Here is a 22,873-nt window from a genome sequence, read left to right on the forward strand (position 1 = left end):
GTTCGCCGCAAAATCGCATACATCAAAATCGACACGCTCATCCCCCTCGAAAACCCGGTGACGTCATTTCAGCGCAAACGGCGCTCCGGACTTTTTCGCTTCGACGCCGATTACAATACAAAGTGCATTGACGGTGTTGACATCGTTGAACTATGTGGTGGGTTAAGCGTAAGCAGGTTAAAAAGCACGATTCTGAATGTGCGAGTATTCCTTGAACTACCACCTCTGACCCGAAGGTCTGGCCACGGGTCAGCACGAACAGACTCTTTGCCTGTTACATAAAACCGAAAGGAAAGCACGGAGAACGAAAATGATTGTCGAAAAAAAACCGATTACGACGAGATACGAGAACTGATTTAATTATAGATGGGAGATGATTAGATTGATGGAGGTTTAATTTTTAATCAGCGAGATCGAAGGAAGTGGGTTACGGCCGGCAGTTTTCATCTTCAAAACTAATATTTTGAAACAAATAAAAAAGAATCTATTATGCGATTAGGGTTTTTTTCGGTGTTTTTTGTTCGTTTTTTGTCTACCGCTTGCGATTCGAACGAGACGTGATTTGTACGGAGTGAGGCAATGGAAGTGTTCGACGAGATTGTACATCGAGGTGCTCGAAGTTAATTAATCCTTATTCACTTCTTCGTGTACGTTCGATTCCAGCTACAGAGGTTCTTAATAAATAAATAAATAGTCGTAACTGATTATTCTTTGCACGGGTGACATGCGATGACACATTGAAGATTTAATTACCTGTTTTAATATGCAGCCGATAAAATCTGCGTTTTCAACGTTATAGCGGTTGTGGGTTCAAGGAATTCGTTCAAATACTCCAGAAATGTAATTTTTGACGCTTTCTCATTATATTTTTTGTTATAACGATTTCTATTAGTTAAAATGCAAAAAAAAACATAATAGCCTTCAAGATTCTCTCAAATTTTTTCAATAACAAAGTACCAGTCAGGATTTTTTCTATTTTTTTCAATTTTTATAAAAGGCCATAGCTCTTTCACATTCTTAAAGATACTAAAGATCTCCGCGATTTTTTCAAACTCAAAAACAAAACATCAATGAAGATTTTTTCACTATTTAAAAAAAGACACTAGGGGTTCTCAAAATTCTTTCAAAATCTTTCAAGAGTAAAATTTCAGGTGTCCTAAAATTCTTTTATTTTATAAAAAAAAAACAGTAAGGGATTCTTCCAAATTCTAAAAAAAAAACACTAGAGAATTCCAAGATTCTTCCAAACTCTTTCAAAAACAAAACATGAGAGGCCCAAAAATTTGTTCATGTTAAAAAAAAAACGGGCTCCTAAATTCCTTTAGTTTCTTTCAAAAACAAAGTATCAGGAGTTTCCAAGCTTCTTTCAAATTTTTTTTAAAATGATCGGAGGTGTCCTCAAAATTATCTACAATCTTCAGGGAAAAAACGCTAGAGGATTCCAAGATTCTTTCAAATTCTTAAAACAAAGACAGCAGAAGTCCCCAAGATTTTTTAACAAAAGATTATAGAGATTCCCAAGGTGGGGTCATTCTTTCAAATCCTTAAAAAAAAGACAGCAGGAGTCCTCAAGATTCTTTAAACCAAGATCATTGAGGTCCCAAAATTCTTTACAATTTTTAAAGCACTAGAGGGTCCCAAGATTCTTTCAAATTTTTCAAAAAAGATCATATATGTTCCCAAAATTCTCTATAATCTTTAGGGAAAATAACAATAAAGAGCCTAAAGATTTTTTCAAATCTCTTAAAAAAGATCATAGGAATCCCCTAAATTCTGTACAATCTTTAGGGGTAAAACATTAGAGGACACTGAGATTCTTTCGAATCCTTTAAAAAAAAGCATTTTTACACTAGAGGGTTACAAGATCCTTTCAATTTTGTTAGGTGTTTCCAGAATTCTCTACAATCTTTGGGGAAAGAAATACTAGAGAGCCTCAAGATTCTTTCAAATTATTTAAAAGAAGATCATAAGGGTCTCTAAAATTCTCTATAATCTTTAGGAAAAAAACAGTAGACGGCCCCAAGACTCTTTCAAATTCTTAAATAAAAGACAACAGGAGTCCTCAAGATTCTTTAAAACAAGATCATTGAGTCTCAAAATTCTTTACAATCTTTAGAGAGAAGGACATTAGAAGGCCACAATATGGTTGCAAACTGTGTAAAAAAGGTCATAGGTGTCCCCAAAACACCTCTACAATCTTTAGGGAAAAAATACTAGAGCCTTAAGTTTCTTTCAAATTATTAAAAAAAAAAGAGATCATAGGAGTCTCCAAAATTCTTTATAATCTTTAGGGAAAAAAGTACGAAAGGGCCCCAAGACTCAAATCTTTTAAAAAAGATCATAGGGATCCCCCAAATTCTCTACAATCTTTATGGAAAAAACACTAGAGGACCCTAAGATTGTTTCGAATTCTTAAAAAAAAACCAGTAGGAGTCCTCAAGATTCTTTAAAACAAGACCATTAAGGTCCCTAAATTTTTTACCATCTTTAGAGAAAAAAAAAAACATTAGAGGGTCACAAGATCCTTTCACATTTTTTAGGTGTTGCCAGAATTCTCTACAATGTGTAAGGAAAGGAACACTAGAGAGTCTCAAGATTCTTTCAAATTATTTAAAAGATCCTAAGGGTCTCCAAAATTTTCTATAATCTTTAGGGAAAAAACACTAAAGGGCCCCAAGACTCTTTCAAATTCTTAAAGAAAAGACGGCAGGATTCTTTAAAACAAGATCATTGAGTCCCAAAATTCTTTACAATCTTTAGATAGAAGAACACTAAAAGGCCAGAAGATTCTGTAAAAAAAAGGTTATAGGTGGTCCCAAAATTATCTACCAATCTTTAGGGAAAAAATACTAGAGCCTCAAGATTTTTTCAAATTGTTAAAAAAAAAATCACAGCAGCCTCCAAAATTGTGTATAATCTTTTATGAAAAAAGTACTAAATGGCTCCAAGATTCATTCAAATCTTTTAAAAAACATCAAACGTGTCCCCAAAATTCTCTACAATCTTTAGGGAAAAAACGCTAGAGGACCCCATTCTTAAAACAAAAACAGCAGAAGTCCTCAAGATTTTTTAACAAAAGATTATAGAGGTTTCCAAAATTCTCTATAATCTTTAGCGGAAAAGTACGCCAGAAAGCCCAAGATTAGTTCAATAAAAAAAAAGACAGCAGGAGTCCTCAGGATTCTCTAAAATAAGATCATTAAATTTTTTACAATCTTTGGACAGATACACAGTACTGAACTCTAAGATTTTTTGAAATTCTTTAAAAAAGATCATACGTGTCCCTAAAATGCTCTACAATCTTCAGGAAAACAACATTAGAGGGTCTCAAGATTCCTCCAAACTCTTTAAAAACAAAACATCATAAGGTGCCCGAAAATTCTATCAGTTTCTTCCAGGAAATCCCAAGATTCTTTTATACTCTTTAAAAAAAGATCATGGGAGCACAAAAAATTCTCTATTCTTTAGGGAAAAAACATTAGAGAGACCCAAGATTCTTTAAGAAAAGATCATAGGGTTCCCTAAAAGTGTTCACAATTTTAGGAAAAAAAAAAACACCGAAGGACTCCAAGTTTCTTTCAAATTTTCTAAAAAAAACCATGGGGGTCCACAAAATTCTCTACAATCTTTAGGGAAAAAACGCTAGAGGACCCCAAGATTCGTTCGAATTGTTTAAAAAAGACAGCAGGGTTCCTCAGGATTCTTTAAAACAAGATTGTTGAGGTCCCTAAATTTTCTACAATCTTTAGAGAAAAAAACAGTAGTGGACACCAAGATTTTTTGAAAATCTTTAAAAAAAATTCTACGTGTCCCCAGAATTCTCTAAAATCTTCAGGGAAAAAGCACTAGACGGTCCCAAGATTCCCCCAAATTCTTTAAAAGCAAAACATCATTATTTGCCCGAAAATTCTTTCAGTTTTTTCCAAAAACAACATACCAGGAACTACCAAGATTCTTCCATATTCTTTAAAAAAAGATCATGGGAATCCAAAAAAATGTTCTATAATCTTTAGTGAAAAACACTAGAGAGTCCCAAAATTCTTTAAAATTCTTTAACAAAAGATCATAGAGCTCCCCAAAATTGTTTACAATTTTTATGGAAAAACACTAGAGGGCCCCAAGATTCTTTCAAATTATTGAGAAAAAGACAGCTGGAGTTCTCAAGATTCTTTAAAACAAGATCATTGAGTCCCAAAATTCTTTACAATCTTCAGAAGAACACTAGAAGGCTACAAGATGGTTTCAAATTCTGTAAAAAAAAGTCACAGGAGTCTCCAAAATTCTTTATAATCTTTAGTATAAAAAAGTATAAAGTACAAAAGGATCCCAAGATTCTTTTAAATCTTTTAAAAAAGATCATAAGGATCCCCCAAATTCTGCACAATCTTTATGGAAAAAACGCTAGAAGACCCTAAGATTCTTTCGAATTTAAAAAAAAAAACCAGCAGGAGTCCTCAAGATTCTTTAAATGAAGATCATTGAGGTCCCTAAATTTTTTACAATCTTTAGAGGAGAAAAACACTAGAGGGTCACAAGATCCTTTCAAATTTTTTACTTGATGCCAGAATTATCTACAATCTGTAAGGAAAGGAACACTAGAGAGCCTCAAGATTCTTTCAAATTATTTAAAAGATTATAAGGGTCTCCAAAATTCTCTATAATCTTTAGGGAAAAAACACTAGAGGGTTCCAAGACTCTTTCAAATTCTTAGATAAAGACTGCAGGAGTTCTCAACTTTCATTAAAACAAGGTCATTGAGTCACAAAATTCTTTACAATTTTTAGAGAGAAGATCACTAGAAGGCCACAAGATGGTTTAGAATTTTGTAAAAAAAGATAATAGGTGTCCCCAAAATTCTCTATAATCTTTTGTGAAAAAAGTATAATCGCCGCAAGATTCATTAAAATCTTTTAAAAAAGATCATAGGAATCCTCTAAATTCTATACAATCTTTAGGGGAAACAACACTAGAAGACCTTAAGATTCTTTCGAATTCTTAAAAAAATAGACAGCGGGAGTCCTCAAGATTCTTTAAAACAAGATCATTGAAGTCCCTAAATTTTTTACGATTTTTAGAGAGAAAAACACTAGAAGATCACAAGATCGTTTCAAATTTTTTAGTTGTTTCCAGATTTCTCTACAATCTTTAGAGAAAGGAACATTAGAGAGCCTGAAGATTCTTTCGGATTCTTAAAGAAACAGCAGGAGTCCTTAAGATTCTTTAAATGAAGATCATTGAGGTCCCTAAATTTTTTACTAACGCTAGAGGACCCCAAGATTCTTTCACATTCTTAAAACAAAGACAGCAGAAGTCCTCAAGATTTTTTAACAAAAGATTATAGAGGTTTCCTAAATTCTCTATAATCTTTAGCGGAAAAGTACGCCAGAAAGCCCAAGATTCATTCAATTAAAAAAAAAAACACAGCAAGAGTCCTCAGGATTCTCTAAAATAAGATCATTGAGGTCCCTAAATTTTTTACAATTTTTAGAGTGAAGATCACTAGAAGGCCAAGATTTTTTGAAATTCTTAATAAAAGATCGTACGTGTCTCCAAAATTCTCTACATTCTTTAGAGAAAAAACGCCATAGGACCCCAAGATTTTTTCAAATTCTTAAAACACAGATAGTAGGAGTTCCCAAGATTTTTAACAAAAGATTATAGAGATTCCCAAAATTCTCTGCAAACACTAGAGGGTCCCAAGATTCCTCCAAACTCTTTAAAAACAAAACATCATTAGGTGCCCGAAAACTCTTTCAGTTTCTTCCAAGAACTCCCAAGATTAGTTTATATTCTTTAAAAAAAGATCATGAGAGCTCCAAAAGCTCTCCGTAATTTTGTAAAAGATCATAGGGTTCCCTAAAATTGTCTACAATCTTTAGAACAAAAAAACACCAAAGAGCTCTAAGATTCTTTCAAATTTTCTAAAAAAAGGCCATGGGAGTCCCAAAAATTCTCTACAATTGTTAAGGAAAAAACGCTAGAGGGTTTCAAGATTCTTTCGAGTTCTTTAAAAAAAGACAGCAAGAATCCTCAGGATCCTTTAAAACAAGATTATTGAGGTTCCTAATTTTTTTACAATCATTAGAGAGAAAAACAGTAGTGGACTCCAAGATTTTTTGGAATTCTTTAAAAAAAAATTTTACGTGTCTCCAGAATTCTCTAAAATCTTCAGGGAAAAAACACTAGACGGTCCGAAGATTCCCCAAATTCTTTAAAAACAAAACATCATTAGGTGCCCGAAAATTGTTTCCGTTTCGTTCAAAGGCAAAATACCAGGAGCTACCAAGATTCTTCCATATTCTTCAAAAAAAGATCATGGGAATCCAAAAAAATGTTCTATAATCTTTGGGGAAAAACACTAGAGAGTCCCAAGATTCTTTAAAATTCTTTAACAAAAGATCATAGAGCTCCCCAAAATTGTTTACAATTTTTATGGAAAACACTAGAGGGCCCCAAGATTCTTTCAAATTATTGAGAAAAAGACAGCTGGAGTTCTCAAGATTCTTTAAAACAAGATCATTGAGTCCCAAAATTCTTTATAATCTTTAGAAGAACACTAGAAAGTTACAAGATGGTTTCAAATTCTGTTAAAAAAAAGTCACAGGAGTCTCCAAAATTCTTTATAATCTTTAGGGAAAAAACTACAAAAGGACCCCAAGATTCTTTCAAATCTTTTAAAAAAGATCATAGGGATCCCCCAAATTCTTCACAATCTTTATGGAAAAAACACTAGAAGACCCTAAGATTCTTTCGAATTAAAAAAAAAACCAGCAGGAGTCCTCAAGATTCTTTAAAAGAAGATCATTAAGGTCCCTAAAATTTTTACAATCTTTAGAGGAGAAAAACACTAGAGGGTCACAAGATCCTTTCAAATTTTTTTACTTTTGCCAGAATTATCTACAATCTGTAAGAAAAGGAACACTAGAGAGCCTCAAGATTCTTTCAAATTATTTAAAAGATCATAAGGATCTTCAAAATTCTCTATAATCTTTAGGGAAAAACACTAGAGGGCCCCAAGACTCTTTCAAATTCTTAGATAAAAGACTGCAGGAGTCCTCAAGTTTCTTTAAAACAAGATCATTGAGTTCCAAAATTCTTTACAATCTTTAGAGAAAAGATCACTAGAAGGCCACAAGATGGTTTCAAATTCTGTAAAAAAAGATAATAGGTGTCCCCAAAATTCTCTATAATCTTTTGTGAAAAAGGTACTAAAGGGCCCCAAGATTCATTAAAATCTTTTAAAGAAGATCATAGAGATCCCCTAAATTCTATACAATCTTTAGGGGAAACAACACTAGAGGACCCTAGGATTCTTTCGAATTCTTAAAAAAAACAGCAGGAGTCTTCAAGATTGTTTAAAACAAGATCATCGAGGTCCCTAAATTTTGTACGATCTTTAGAGAGAAAAACACTAGAGGATCACAAGATCCTTTCAAATTTTTTAGGTGTTTCCAGAATTCTCTACAATCTTTAAGGAAAGGAACACTTGTGAGCCTGAAGATTCTTTCAAATTATTTAAAACAAGATCATGAGGGTTTCCAAAATTCTCTATAATCTTCAAGGAAAAAACACTAGAGGGTACCAAGATTCTTTCAAATTCTTAAATAAAAGACAACAGGAGTCCTCATGATTCTTTAAAACAAGATCGTTGAGGTTCCAAAATTCTTTACAATCTTTGGAGAGAAGATCACTAGAAGGTCACAAGATGGTTTCAAATTCTATAAAAAAAAAGATAATAGGTGTCCCCAAAATTCATTAAAATCTTTTAAAGAAGATCATAGAGATCCCCTAAATTCTATACAATCTTTAGGGGAAACAACACTAGAGGACCCTAGGATTCTTTCGAATTCTTAAAAAAAAACAGCAGGAGTCTTCAAGATTGTTTAAAACAAGATCATAGAGGTTCCTAAATTTTGTACGATCTTTAGAGAGAAAAATACTAGAGGATCACAAGATCCTTTCAAATTTTTTAGTTGTTTCCAGAATTCTCTACAATCTTTAGGGAAAGGAACACTAGAGAGCCTGAAGATTCTTTCAAATTATTATTTAAAAGAAGATCATGAGGGTCTCCAGAATTCTCTATAAATCTTTAGGGAAAAAACATCAGAGGGCCCCAAGATTCTTTCAAATTCTTAAAGAAAAGACAGCAGGAGTCCTCAAGATTCTTTAAAACAAGATCATTGAGTCCCAAAATTGTTTACAATCTTTAGGGAAAAAACACTAGAGATCTTCAAGATTCTTTATTCTTTTAAATTATTAAAGAAAAGATCATAGGAGTCTCCAAAATTCTCTATAATCTTTTGTGAAAGAAGTACTAAATGGCCCCAAGATTCATTCAAATCTTTTAAAAAAGATCACAAGGATTCCCTAGATTTTATACAAACTTTAGGGGAAAAACACTAGAGGACCCTAAGATTCTTTAAATAAAGATCATTGAGGTCCCTAAATTTTTTACAATATTTTGAGAGAAAAACAGTAAAGGGCTCCAAGATTTTTTGAAATTCTTTGAAAAAAAATCAAACGTGTCCCCAAAATTCTCTACAATCTTTAGGGAAAAAACGCTAGAGGACTCCAAGATTCTTTCACATTCTTAAAACAAAGACAGCAGAAGTCCTCAAGATTTTTTAACAAAAGATTATAGAGGTTTCCAAAATTCTCTATAATCTTTAGCGGAAAAGTACGCCAGAAAGCCCAAGAGTCGTTCAATTTAAAAAAAAAAAGACAGCAGGAGTCCTCAGGATTCTCTAAAATAAGATCATTGAGGTCCCTAAATTTTTTACAATCTTAAGACCCGATTTATAGAAAGCGAAGTTAAAGTTAATTCGCGATTAACTTTTAACTGAGGTCCGTTGCTAGGAAACATGCATGTTTCAACCAATCACAGGCTCATATTCCACATTTTAATTCTCTGTTAAACTAATCGAGGATTAAATATTTAACTCGCTGTTCTATAAACCGGCCCTTAGACAGATAAACAGTACTGGACTCAAAGATTTTTTGAAATTCTTTAAAAAAGATCATGTGTCCCCAAAATTCTCTACAATCTTCAGGAAAACAACATTAGAGGGTCTCAACATTCCTCCAAACTCTTTAAAAACATAACATCATTAGGTGCCCGAAAATTCTATCAGTTTCTTCCAGGAAATCCCAAGATTCTTTTATACTCTTTAAAAAAAGATCATGGGAGCACAAAAAAATCTCGATTCTGTAGGGAAAAAACATTAGAGAGACCCAAGATTCTTTAAGAAAAGATCATAGGGTTCCCTAAAATTGTTCACAATTTTAGGAAAAAAGAAAACACCAAAGAACTCCAAGTTTCTTTCAAATTTTTTAAAAAACCATGGGGGTCCACAAAATTCTCTACAATCTTTAGGGAAAAACGCTAGAGGACCCCAAGATTCTTTCGAATTGTTTAAAAAAGACAGCAGGGTTCCTCAGGATTCTTTAAAACAAGATTGTTGAGGTCCCTAAATTTTGTACAATCTTTAGAGAAAAAAACAGTAGTGGACACCAAGATTTTTTGAAAATCTTTAAAAAAAATTCTACGTGTCCTCAGAATTCTCTAAAATCTTCAGGGAAAAAGCACTAGACGGTGCCAAGATTCCCCCAAATTCTTTAAAAACAAAACATCATTAGGTGCCCGAAAATTCTTTAAAATTTTTTAAAAAAGATCATAGGGATCCCCCAAATTCTTCACAATCTTTATGGAAAAAACACTAGAAGACCCTAAGATTCTTTCGAATTAAAAAAAAAAACAGCAGGTGTCCTCAAGATTTTTTAAAAGAAGATCATTGAGGTCCCTAAAATTGTTTACAATCTTTAGAGGAGAAAAACACTAGAGGGTCACAAGATCCTTTCACATTTTTTACTTGTTGCCAGAATTATCTACAATCTGTAAGGAAAGGTACACTAGAGAGCTTCAAGATTCTTTCAAATTATTTAAAACATCATAAGGGTCTTCAAAATTCTCTATAATCTTTAGGGAAAAAACACTAGAGGGCTCCACGATTCTTTCAAATTCTTAAATAAAAGACAACATGAGTCCTCAAGATTCTTTAAAACAAGATCGTTGAGGTTCCAAAATTCTTTACAATCTTTAGAGAGAAGATCACTAGAAGGCCACAACATGGTTTCAAATTCTGTAAAAAAAGATAATAGTTGTCCCCAAAATTCTCTATAATCTTTTGTGAAAAAAGTACTAAATGGTCCCAAGATTCATTAAAATCTTTTAAAAAAGATCATAGGGATCCCCTAAATTCTATACAATCTTTAGAGGAAACAACACTAGAGGACCCTAGGATTCTTTCGAATTCTTAAAAAAAAAACAGCAGGAGTCTTCAAGATTCTTTAAAACAAGATCATGGAGGTCCCTAAATTTTGTACGATCTTTAGAGAGAAAAATACTAGAGGATCACAAGATCCTTTCAAATTTTTTAGGTGTTGCCAGAATTCTCTACAATCTTTAAGGAAAGGAACACTACAGAGCCTGAAGATTCTTTCAAATTATTTAAAACAAGATCATGAGGGTTTCCAAAATTCTCTATAATCTTCAAGGAAAAAACACTAGAAGGCTCCAAGATTCTTTCAAATTCTTAAATAAAAGACAACAGGAGTCCTCAAGATTCTTTAAAACAAGATCGTTGAGGTTCAAAAATTCTTTACAATCTTTAGAGAGAACATCACTAGAAGGCCACAAGATGGTTTCAAATTCTGTAAAAAACGATCATAGGTATCCCCAAAATTCTCTATAATCTTTTGTGAAAAAGTACTAAAGGGCCCCAAGATTAATTAAAATCTTTTAAAGGAGATCATAGAGATCCCCTAAATTCTATACAATCTTTAGGGGAAACAACACTAGAGAACCCTAGGATTCTTTCGAATTCTTAAAAAAAAAAACAGCAGGAGTCTTCAAAATTCTTTAAAGCAAGATCATCGAGGTCCCTAAATTTTGTACGATCTTTAGAGAGAAAAACACTAGAGGATCACAAGATCCTTTCAAATTTTTTAGGTGTTTCCAGAATTCTCTACAATCTTTAAGGAAAGGAACACTAGTGAGCCTGAAGATTCTTTCAAATTATTTAAAACAAGATCATGAGGGTTTCCAAAATTCTCTATAATCTTCAAGGAAGAAACACTAGAGGGCTCCAAGATTCTTTCAAATTCTTGAATAAAAGACAACATAATTCCTCAAGATTCTTTAAAACAAGATCGTTGAGGTTCCAAAATTCTTTACAATCTTTAGAGAGACGATCACTAGAAGGCCACAAGATGGTTTTAAATTCCGTAAGAAAAGATCATAGGTGTTCCCAAAATTTTGGTTTCAAATTCTTTAAAAAAAGGCATAGATGTCCCCAAAATTCTGTGCAATCTTTAAGGCAAAAACACTAGAGGTCTTCAAGATACTTTATTCTTTTAAATTATTAAAGAAAAGATCATAGGAGTCTCGAAAATTCTCTATAATCTTTTTTAAAAAAAGTACTAAATGGCCCCGAGATTCATTCAAATCTTTTAAAAAAGATCACAGGGATCTCTAAATTTTATACAATCTTTAGGGGGAAAAAGACTAGAGGACCCTAAGATTCTTTCGAATTCATAAAAAAAAACAGCAGGAGTCCTCAGGATTCTTTAAAATAAGATCATTGAAGTCCCTAAACTTTTTACAATCTTTAGAGAGAAAAACAGTACTGGACTTCAAGATTTTTTGAAATTCTTTAAAAAAGATCATCCGTGTCCCCAGAATTCTCTACAATCTTTAGAGAAAAAACGCTAGAGGACCCCAAAATTTTTTCAAAACCTTGAAACAGAGACAGTAGGGGTTCCCAAGATTTTTAACAAAAGATTATAGAGGTTCCCAAACTTCTCTACAATCTTCAGGGAAAAAACATTAGAGGGTCTCAAGATTCCTCCAAACGCTTTAAAAACAAAACATCATTAGGCCCCCGAAAATTCTTTCAGTTTCCTCCAGGAACTCCCAAGATTCTTTCATATTCTTTAAAAAAAGATCATGAGAGCTCCAAAAACTCTCGGTAATTTTTAGGGATAAAACACTAGAGAGACCCAAGATTCTTTAACAAAAGATCATAGGGTTCCCCAAAATTGTTTACAATCTTTAGAACAAAAAAACAGCAGAGGGCTCCGAGATTCTTTCAAATTTTCTAAAAAAAATACCATGGGGGTCCCAAAAATTCTCTACAATCAAAACGCTAGAGGGCTTCAAGATTCTTTCGAATTCTTTAAACAAAGACAGCAGGAATCCTCAGGTTTCTTTAAAACAAGATCATTGAGGTCCTTAATTTTTTTACAATCTTTAGAGAGAAAGACAGTAGTGGACTCCAAAATTTTTTTAAATTCTTAAAAAAAAGATCGTACGTGTACGCAGAATTCCCTAAAATCTTAAGAGAAAAGGCACTAGACGGTCCAAGATTCCCCCAAATTCTTTAAAAACAAAACATCTTTAGGTGCCCAAAAATTCTTCCAGTTTCGTCCAAAAACAAAATACCAGGAACTCCTAAGATTCTTTCATATTCTTTAAAAAAAGATCATGGAAGTCCCAAAAATTTTCTATAATCTTTGGAAAAAAACACTAGAGAGTCCCAAGATTCTTTAAAATTCTGTAACAAAAGATCAGAGAGTTCTTCAAAATTCTTTACAATTTTTAGGGGAAAAAACTAGAGGGACCCAAGATTCTTTCATATTAAAAAAAAATCATAGATGTTCCCAAAATTCTCTACAATCTTTAAGGGGAATAACACTAGAGGGCTTCAACGTTCTTTCAAATTATTTAAAAAATATCATAGGGGTATCCAAAATTCTCTATAATCTTTAGGGGGGAAAAGGATCCCAAGTTCTTTTCAAATTCTAAAAAAAAAGATCATAGGGGTCTGTCCCCAAAATTCTCTACAATCTTTAAGGAGGGGCTCAAAGTTCTTTCAAATTCTTTAAAAAAGACAACTGGAGTTCTCAAGATTCTTTTAAGCTCTTAAAAAGAAATATGGAAAAAACACTAGAGGGTCCCAAGATCTTTTTTCTTTAAAAAAAGATAGCAGCGGCCCTTAAGATTCTTTAAAAAAAAAGACCGTAGGAGTCCCCAAGTTTATCTAGAAGCTTTAGGGAAAAAATCATTAGAGGGCCCCCAGATTCTTTCAAATAAAAAAAATAATCATCAGGATCCCTAACATTGTCTACAATCCTAAAAAATAATACTAAAAGGTCCCAAGATTCTTTCAAATTATTTAAAAAAAGATTACAGGGGTCTAAAGAATTCTCTACAATCTTTAGGGAACAAACACTAGGGGGCCCCAAGATTCTTTCAAATTCGTAAAAAAAGACAACAGAAAACCACAGGATCCTTTCATACTTTTTCGAAACAAAATACCAGAATTTATGAGGATTTTTTCAATTTCTTTTTAATAAAACACCAAGAAACTAAGAAGTTTTTTCACAAATTTTAAAAAACGATACTAGAGGTGACAAGATTTTGCCAAAATTCGTTAAAAAACCATAGATTTTTGCAATTTTTAGAAATAAAGACCTCGCCGATTCTTTCATACTCTTGATCAATAAAATAGATTGCCTCATTCATTGATTTTTTTGCATTATCTTATGTGCATGTAGTTATAAAAAATATAAACACATTGATACACAACAAGTATTTATTGAGTAAAATTTTGAGATGACGTCATACATTTTTCGGGGTGATATATATAAGCAGTTAAATTTCGATGAACCATTTACCATGCTTAAGATAACTTTTCGTTTTCAGGATTCAGAGCTTTGATTTTTTTTTAATTTGAAAGTTTAAGGTAAAAAATCGGAGTATGTTATTTAATAAAATTTACCTTACTTCAAAATTATTAGTGGGAATGGTTAGACCATCTACACAGTGTTCGAAAAATTGGAAAATACATATAAGATTTAGTAATAATCGGTCTAGTAGTTTCGGAGATTACCTGTCTAATAAAATTGCCACACACAGACACGACGGGCGATAGATAGACGGAAACGGAAGACCTATTTTTTCTACTATATAAGGATCATGAAACGTCGAGAAAACATGAAAGCGAACTAAAAACGAGAAAGTAAAATGAAAAAAGACGACTTTTACCAATAAATCAATGCAAATCCGCAAAAGAAATTTATATTACTGCTACGCTGCAATTATAGAATAAACTTTGCGTGCAGCTCGGCTACGCCTCGTAAAAAAAGTTCCGTGCACCAGTTACACAAATAACTATTAAGTACTTGTGCCAAAATTATTTCGAGCGAAATATATCGTTTTAGAAATGCAATCAATGTTATAAATTTACTTACACCAAGGTTATTCTTTACATTCAACGTTGATTTCGACATTGCTCCTTATTAGCTGATATATTTTTTCAGGTTTTCCCTTGACATACATATTTTCTGTCATATTTTTGACAGACTAATTTATAAATCTTTTTTGCGAAAATCTAAATAGCTAGGGTAAATAATGAAGGCGGATTTATAAACCACAAGTACAGAAGTGTCTTGTTTTATAAAATTTAAGTACCATTTATAAATAATATAATTCAAATTTACAACTGTCAACTACAATAACAATGAAATCAAGACAATTTTAATTACTATTTAGATTTGACCTTGATGTGGCACAAAATGGCCTCTTCTCATAAAACCTCTTCGGAAAAATCAAAATCTGTGTTAAATCCAGTTTGAATCCGTACTGAACTGTGACTATCGTCACTCTCGCTATCTGACGTTTTTAATTAGCTCACCCCCCCTGACCCATAAAAACCCGCCGCCAAGACTGCACCGAAAGTCATACATGGTTAAGGTTATAGGTCTCCTGGCCCGGCCCTGACCTACGACCCGCCCGAGCCCGCTTTTGTACCAACGTTTGCTTACTCACACTTTGCGCTCGTTCTCCGCCGTTGTTTCGACTACTACAACGTGCTTTTACCCATTACCATCTGGGACTTACCGAGTGTTCGCGCCGATGACAATTCCTGGCAGTGAGAGTGCTCTCGGACGTTGATTTATACGCGAATTCGGAATTATGACAAATCTTCCATAATTGGTCGTAAATTTTGCAGTGTCGTCGAGTGTGTGAATCGAATACGAAAATGCTCAAAACCGAAGGCAGCTACGAGCTTTTCTTGAGATTATGTAAGTATGGGGATTAGTGAGGTTTTTGTGCGATTGTTATTATAATAAATTATAATGTAGGAAGTGCGGATTGATAAAGATAAATCCTTGTGGGGGACCTTGGGGTAATTGCAGGTGTTTTATTCGTATTCGATTGGGTAAAAAATGTACGTGTTTATGAGGTAATGTCAAAGTGCTGAGAGGTTTCGAACTTGATCTTTGCGAGTTCAGTGCTTATTGCCTGTTTTTATGGTTAATGTTTCGTAATGCGCTTTGTGTTGTGAATTTACCAGTGAAGAGTCGATGGGTGATGACGCAAATCTCGCTTTTTACTTGGGTTAAGATTCATTTTTAGTGCAGTACGTTGGTCAGGGTCGAAGACATTTAAACACAAAACACGAAAAAAGAAAATCGAGAATAGTGAAAACGACGTGGTGTCGACGTAATGTGAAACTGTGGTTGAAACTAAATATGCAGATAGTACTAGAATATGAGTAAAAGACAGATTAACGATCAAATTAATATTTTATAAACGGGAAAAAACTGCAAGCGATGATTCATAAATTGAAAACGATACTTCGTATGCAAAGTCCCAACTAGCAAAAATATTAAATAAACCCACGAAGTATTTGGAAATTTCTCCTAGTTTGCGCAATTTCGAATCTGATACCGGCTTCATTAGCGAATCACAAAAGGTCATCTAATGTAAGAAATTTTTATTGTTTTTGGGTACAATGAAAAGGCTGATATTTTAACGTCGAAGCTGTAAGGTTATTGAAGTTATACATTCTAGTGTTTTTAAACTACTGTTTTTGCTGCGGGAGGAGGTCGTGACGGAGTGTTTTTTCCGAATGGTGAAAAAATTAACAGTCTAATCTCGACGTGCAGAGGAGTTAAAATCGCATAAAACTGTTTGAATCATCCGAATTTCTTCGAAGAGTTCCGCGAACTAAGCACATGTATTAGTGTAAACACTTAATTGTCCTTGTTGTCTCTATTTCTACTATCTTACTTGTTAAATTGATCTCTATCTTGGATTTTAAAAGATTTGTTTTTTCTATTTGAGTGTCTTACTTGTTAAATTGATTCTATATTTGTTACATATTTATAGCGTTCCCGCAAAATTTTGGCAAACTTAAGTTGACTTTGTTTTAATTTGTAGGTAAAAAATCAAGGCAAATTCATAAAGCACAGGATCAATTTTGGATATTATTAAAATACATCTAAAATTTCACGACAATCAGGCAGAAGTTTCGAAAATTGTATTTTCATGTTGCAAAAAGTATGAAAACTTTAAGAAAACATGAAAGAAAATACTTAAGTAAATATTTTCAGTCAATTCTACAACAAACAGTACAAAACAACTAATTACGCCACCGAATTTAGGGTTTTTAACTTGGTGAATTTTTGTTGTTTTTGTACGATTTTTCTTTATTTTGAAGTTATTGTATTGTTGAGGTATTCTAACTTCTTGATCATTGAAGGAGATATTTTTTTCCTTAATTAGAAACAGATAAAAAGACCTATCTCATTTGCCAAAATCAGTCTTATCTTAGCAGGTACTAGCCCCGCCCACCCACCCTCTCTTTTCTTAGAGCATATGTCATTTGCCAAAATCAGTCTTATCTTAGTAGGTATTAGCCCTGCCCACCCGCCCTTTCTTTTCTTAAAGGATACGTGATTTTCCAAAATCGGTCTTATCCTAGCAGCTACTAGCCCCGCCCACCCACCGTCTTTTTTCTTAAAGGGTATATCATTTGCCAAAATCACTTTTATCTTAGCAAGAACTTGAACATCTTTATTTAAATTATATTTAAAAAAATGTAGAAGGGGTGCAAGATTCTTTCAAATTCTGTAAAAAATATAGGAGCCCCCAAGATTCTGTGACATTCTTAAAGATACTAGGGACGTCCCCGATTCTTTCGAACTCTTTAAAAAACAAACATTAAGGGTCCGAACATTCATTCTTTTAAAAAAAGACATTAGGCCCTCTTTGATTTTTTCAAATTCTTGAAGGAAACTAGGGGTCCCAAAGATTCTTTGGAATTAAAAAAAAAGACAATATTTTCAATATTTCCTCAAAATCTTTAAAACAGGATATTCGGTGACTCCCAGATTCAAACTTTTTCAACTTTTTCAAAAACCAAATACTAGAATTGCTGGGATTTTTTTTTAATAAAAGAAAAAAAAGCAAAGACTTTTGAGACTCTTTTACAATCTTAAAAAAATCTTTAACTGGAAGTAGGAGCCCCCAAGATTTTTTACAGTCTTGAGAAATAAAAACGATTATTTCAAATTCTCAAAGACACTAAGGACCTCTCTGATTCTTTCAATTTTTTTTTAAAACAAAATATCAAGGGCCGGAATACTGTTTCACATTATTTAAAGACATCAGTACCCCCCAAGATTTTTTCAAATTCTTGAAAAAAGGTAATAGGGGTCCCTAAGCTTTTTTCAGAATCTTTCAAGAACAAAAGTTCAGTTGCCCGAAAATTTTTTTATATATGTACTTAAAAAAGAGACTAGGGGGTTCTAGGATTCTTCCAAACTCTTTCATTTTTTTGAAGACATAGAACGTGCCCCTAGATTCTTTCAGTTTTTTCAAAAGCAAAATACCAGGAGCCCTCAAGATTCCTTAAAATTCTTAAAAAGAAGACAGTTGGCGTCCTCAAGATTCTTTCAAAATCTTTAACACAAGACACTCGCAGCCCTCAAGCTTTTTGCAAAACTTTGTTTTAGAAAATCCTTTCATATTGTTTGAAAAATGACACTATGACTTCTGAGAATTTTTTACAAACTTTTAGAAAAGATACTAGGTGAATGGAGCAGTCAAGAATCTTTCAAACTCTTAAAAAAGGACCACAGAAGCTCCCAAGATTTTTCACAGTTTTTAGAAATAAAGACATTAAGGGTCCCGAAGATTTTTTCGAATTCTTAAAAAAAAAACAGAAGGGCGTCTCAAGATTTCTTAAAAATCTTTAAAAGCAGATATTGGGTACCCTCCACATTCAGACTTTTTCAAAAACCAAATATCAGAATTTCAGACGATTTTTTTTTTTAATAAACCATAAAGGGCCTCAAAGATTCTTTGACAGTCTTCAAAAAAAAACACGCCAGAGATCTCTGAGAGTCTTTAACAATCTTGAAAAAACTTTGTTGGGGAAGGGGAGCATGATTTTCAATTTTTTTAAAAAAAGACCGAAAAGCCCCGAAGATTCTTTACAATCTTTAGAAATAAAAACGATCCTTTCAAATTCTTAGAGACACTATGGACCTCCCCGATTCTTTCAAACTCTTTTAAAAACAAAACATCAAGGGCCCGAAGATTCTCCCATATTCTTTAAAGATATCAAGACCCCAAGATTCTTTCAAATTCTTAAAAAAGCCAATAGGGATCCCCAAGGTTTTCTCAAAATCTTTCAAGAACAAAACTTCAATTGCCCGAAGATTGTTTCATATTCTTAAAAAAAAAGACACTTGTGCGTTCTAAGACTCTTCCAAACTCTTTCAAAAACAAAACATCAGGCCCCCGAAAATTCTTTCATTTTTTTAAAGACATAGAACGTGCCCCTAGATTTTTTCAGTTTCTTTCAAAAAGAAAATATCAGCGGGCCCCAAGATTCTTTAAAATTCAGTTGGAGTTTCCAAAATTCTTTCAAAATCTTCAATATTCTTTCAGATTTTTTCAAAAATAAAGTCAAGAATCCTGAGGATTTTTTGTTTTTTTTATAAAACATAAAAGGGCCCGAAAATTGTCTCACATTCTTTAAAAAATGACACTAGGACCTTTGAGAATCCTCTACAATCTTATAGAAGGGATACTGGGGGGGAGGAGGGCAAGGTTTTTTCAAATTCGTTAGGAGCCCTCAAGATTCTTTACAGTTTTTAGAAATAAAGACATTAAGGGTATCACACTCTTTAAAAAATGATATTAGGGCCCTCAAGATTCTTTCAAATTCTTAAAACAGACAGTAAAGCTGCCCAAGATTTTTTTTCAAAATTTTTCAAGATGAAAACTTCAGGTGCCCGAAAATTTTTACATATCCTTAAAAAAAGACACTTAGGGGTTCTAAGATTCTTTCAAACTCTTTCAAAAACAAAAAATCAAGTGTCCGAAAATTCTTTCATTTTCTTAAAAAAATAGAACCCTAAATTCTTTTAGTTTCTTTCAAAAACAAAATACCAGGGGTCTCCAAAATTCTTTAAAATTCAGTTAGAGTTCCCAACTTTTCAAAAACAAAATGTCAAGGGTCCTGAGGATTTTTTCATTTTTTTTATAAAACACAAAAAACCTCGAAAATTCTTTAAAAAATGACAATAGCCCCTCTGGGAATCTTTCACAATTTTTAGAAAAGGTACATAGGGTAAGATTTTTTCAAATTGTTTAGAAAGTACCACAGAAGCTCCCAAGATTCTTTACAGTTTTTAGAATTAAACACACTAGGATCCCCTAAGACGTCTTTAGAAAAAGACATTAGGGCCCCCAAGATTCTTTCAAAATTTTTTAAAAATCTTTCAAGAAAATAACTTCAGGTGCTCGAAGATTCTTTCGTATTCTTAAAAAATATAGAACGTGTTCCTAGATTTTTTAAGTTTCTTTCAAAAATAAAATACCAGGAGCCTCCAAGATTCCTTGAGTTTCTTTAGAAAAAAATCATATGGTCCCCAAAATTTTCTACAACACTAGGAGGCGCCAAGACTCTTTAAACTTCTTAAAAAGAAAATAGTTGAGACTCCTCAAGATTCTTTCGAACTCTTTAAATCAGGACACTCGGTCTCACTAAGATTCTTTCAAACTTTTTAAAAAGAAAATATCTGGTGTCCTGAGGATTTTTTCATTTTTTTATAAAACACAAAGGGCCTCCAAAAATTCTTTCACTTTCTTTAAAAAGTGACACTAGGTTCTTTCAAATTCTTTAAACAGGATCACAGGATTTTAAAAGATTCTTTATATTTTTGAGAATTAAAGATACTAGGGTTCTCTAAAATGCTTTCATACTTTTTGGAAAAAGACATTAGGGCTCCAAAATTCTTTCGAATTCTTAAAAAGGCACTTGGGCTCTTCAAGTTTTTTTCAAAATCTTTCAACAACAAAACATCAGGTGCCCGAAAATTCTTTCATTTTTTTAAACACATAGAACGTGCCCCTAGATTTTTTCAGTTTCTTTCAAAAATAAAGTACCAGCAGCCCCCAAGATTTTTTAAAATTCAGTTGGAGTTCTCAAGATTCTTCCAAAATCTTTAAAACAAGACACGGTGCCCCCAAGATTCTTTCAGATTTTTTCAAAAAGAAAATCAAAAATCCTGAGCATTTTTTGTTTTTTTTTTATAAAACACAAAAATCCTTGCACATTCTTTAAAACATGACACTAGGACCTCTGAGAATCTTTACAATCTTTAGAAAAGATACTGGGGGGAGGCAATATTCTTTCAAATTTTTTAAAAGGACCACAGGAGCTCCCAAAATTCTTTACAATTTTTAGAATTAACGATACTAGGGTCCCTTAAAAATCTTTCACACTCTTTAAAAAAAGACGTTAGGGCCCCAAGATTCTTTCAAACTCTTAAAGAACACATTAGGTGTTCTCAAGATTTTTGAAAAATCTTTCAAGGAAAAATCTCAGGTGCTCGAAGATTCTTTCGTATTCTTAAAAAAAATAGAACGTGCCCCTACTCCCCTAGATTCTTTCAGTTTCTTTCAAGAATAAAATACCAGAAGCCCCCAAGATTCCTTGAATTTCTTTAAAAAAAGATTATTAGGTCCCCAAAATTCTCTACAATCTTTGGGTAAAAAACACTAGGGGGCGATAAGATTTTTTAAAAATCACATTTGGGAGTCCTCAAGATTCTTTCAAAGTCTTTAAAACAAGACACTCGGTGCCTTCAACATTTTTAAAACTTTTTCAAAAACAAAATATCAAGAGCCGTGACGACTTTTTTCTTTTTTTTTATAAAACACAAAGGGCCGCGAAAATTCTTTCAGATTCTTTAAAAAGTGACATTGGGACCTTTCAAATTCTTTAAAAAGAACCACAAGAGCTCCCAAGATTCTTTAAAATTCCGTTGGAGTCCTCAAGATTTTTTCATAATATTTAAAACAAGGCATAATATCAAGAGTCCTGAGGATTTTTGTATTTTTTTGTTAATAAAATACAAAGGGCCTCGAAAATTCTTTCACATTCTTTAAAAAGTGACACTAGAACCTCTGAAAATCTTTTACAATTTTTTAGAAAAGGTACTGGGGGGGGGAAGATTCTTTCAAATTTTTTAAAAATTATCAAAGGAGCTCCCAAGATTTACAGTCTTTAGAATTAAAGACACAAGAGTCCCCTAAGATGCTTTCATACTCTTTAGAAAAAACATTAGAGCCCCAAGATTCTTTCAAATTCTTCAAAAAGGCAAGCTTTTTTCAAAATCTTTCAAGAACAAAACTTTAGGTGCTCGAAGTGTCCCTAGATTCTTTCAGTATCTTTCAAAAATAGAACACCAGGAGCACCCAAGATTCTTTAAATTTCTTTAAAAAAAGATTATAGGGTCCCCAAAATTCTGTACAATCTTTGGGAAAAAAAATGCTAGGGGGCGCCAAGATTCTTCAAAATTCTTAAAAAGAAGACAGTTGGGACTCCTTAAGATTGTTTCAATCTTTTTCAAAAACAAAATAACAAGAGTCTTTTTTCATTTTTTATTATAAAACACAAAAGACCTAGAGAATTCTTTTCACATTCTTTAAAAAATGACACTGGAATCTCTAAGAATCCTTTCAAATTCTTTAAAAAGGACCACAGGAGCTTTCAATATTCTCTAGAATCTTCAGAATCAAAGACAGATTCTGTCACATTCCTAACGGCATTTCAAATTCTTGCAAAAAAAAAACATCAAGACCCCAAAAATTCTTTCAAACTCTGTAAAAAAATGGCCTAAGTTTACTTAGACACAACTTCCCTCGCCTTACAAATACAGACGACATTTCCACATTTTTCGAAAAATTTAAAATTTGATTTTGCGAACTTTTTCGCAATCAAAACGGATTCATAAACTACACGTGTAGGAGTATGTTAATTTATAAAATTTAAGCAACATTTACTACTCAAAAATTTTGACGTGACGGCATGACATGATAAAAATCGAAACAGAAATACGGAAACGGGGGACATACTTTTTGTACTCTAGGAATTATGAAATGTCGACAAAGTATGAAAGTGCGTGGCTACAGAATTCAAGTTTGTGCAATTTAAGAGAAAAGGCAAATGATGTTAACAATACGAGCAAATAAATTACAAATTAGTTGCGTGCGTTATATCTCACTACTACATGAAGTCCGCAAGCTACAATATAAATGAAGCGACCCGTAACACACGCGGTGATCTTGGTTTCTGGGGTGCTTAGGATTTAATTTCATATCAATTATAAACGTCTCCTGAAATTCCATTTGTATTCCCCTGGAAGCCGCTTTGATCACTTTTTTACGAAAGTCGTGTCACGCATTGTTCATTATCCAATGGAATTAAGCCACTTCAACTCCCTAAAAATCTTGACATTCAAAAAAGTGTGTTTGTCAATAAACAACCGTTTTCACCATATCTGTTTAACGCGTTTCTTACAAATAGCTGATTATCCCATTTCGGGCCAAAATCGCCGAGGTTAACACCTTCAAAGAGATCACACCATGTTTGGTTAATGGCGCGAAAGTGAAAATAAAAATGCGACATCGAGAGAAACGGTAACTTATTACACCGTTTATCTAATCCTA

The 22,873-nt window shown here is 32.9% G+C and overlaps 1 protein-coding gene across 4 annotated transcripts in view; it reads left to right on the forward strand.

Annotated features, from left to right (window-relative positions):
- Positions 1-22,873, forward strand: part of LOC135133376 (uncharacterized) — a 279,871-nt gene that overhangs the window by 90,235 nt on the left and 166,763 nt on the right. The window contains exon 1 of one of the 4 annotated variants that reach the window (XM_064061774.1): positions 14,938-15,144. The exons of the other annotated variants lie outside the window; for them this stretch is intronic. Within the exon in view, the coding sequence (XP_063917844.1) occupies positions 15,102-15,144 (43 nt within the window). The 5' untranslated portion in view covers positions 14,938-15,101. Of the gene's footprint in view, positions 1-14,937; positions 15,145-22,873 lie in introns of those variants that run through there. 4 annotated transcript variants of the gene reach the window in all.

This window comes from Zophobas morio, unplaced genomic scaffold (assembly GCF_036711695.1).
Source record: "Zophobas morio isolate AGI-343-1 ecotype UQ-CSIRO unplaced genomic scaffold, CSIRO_AGI_Zmor_V1 ptg000021l, whole genome shotgun sequence".
Taxonomy (NCBI): Eukaryota; Metazoa; Arthropoda; class Insecta; order Coleoptera; family Tenebrionidae; genus Zophobas; species Zophobas morio.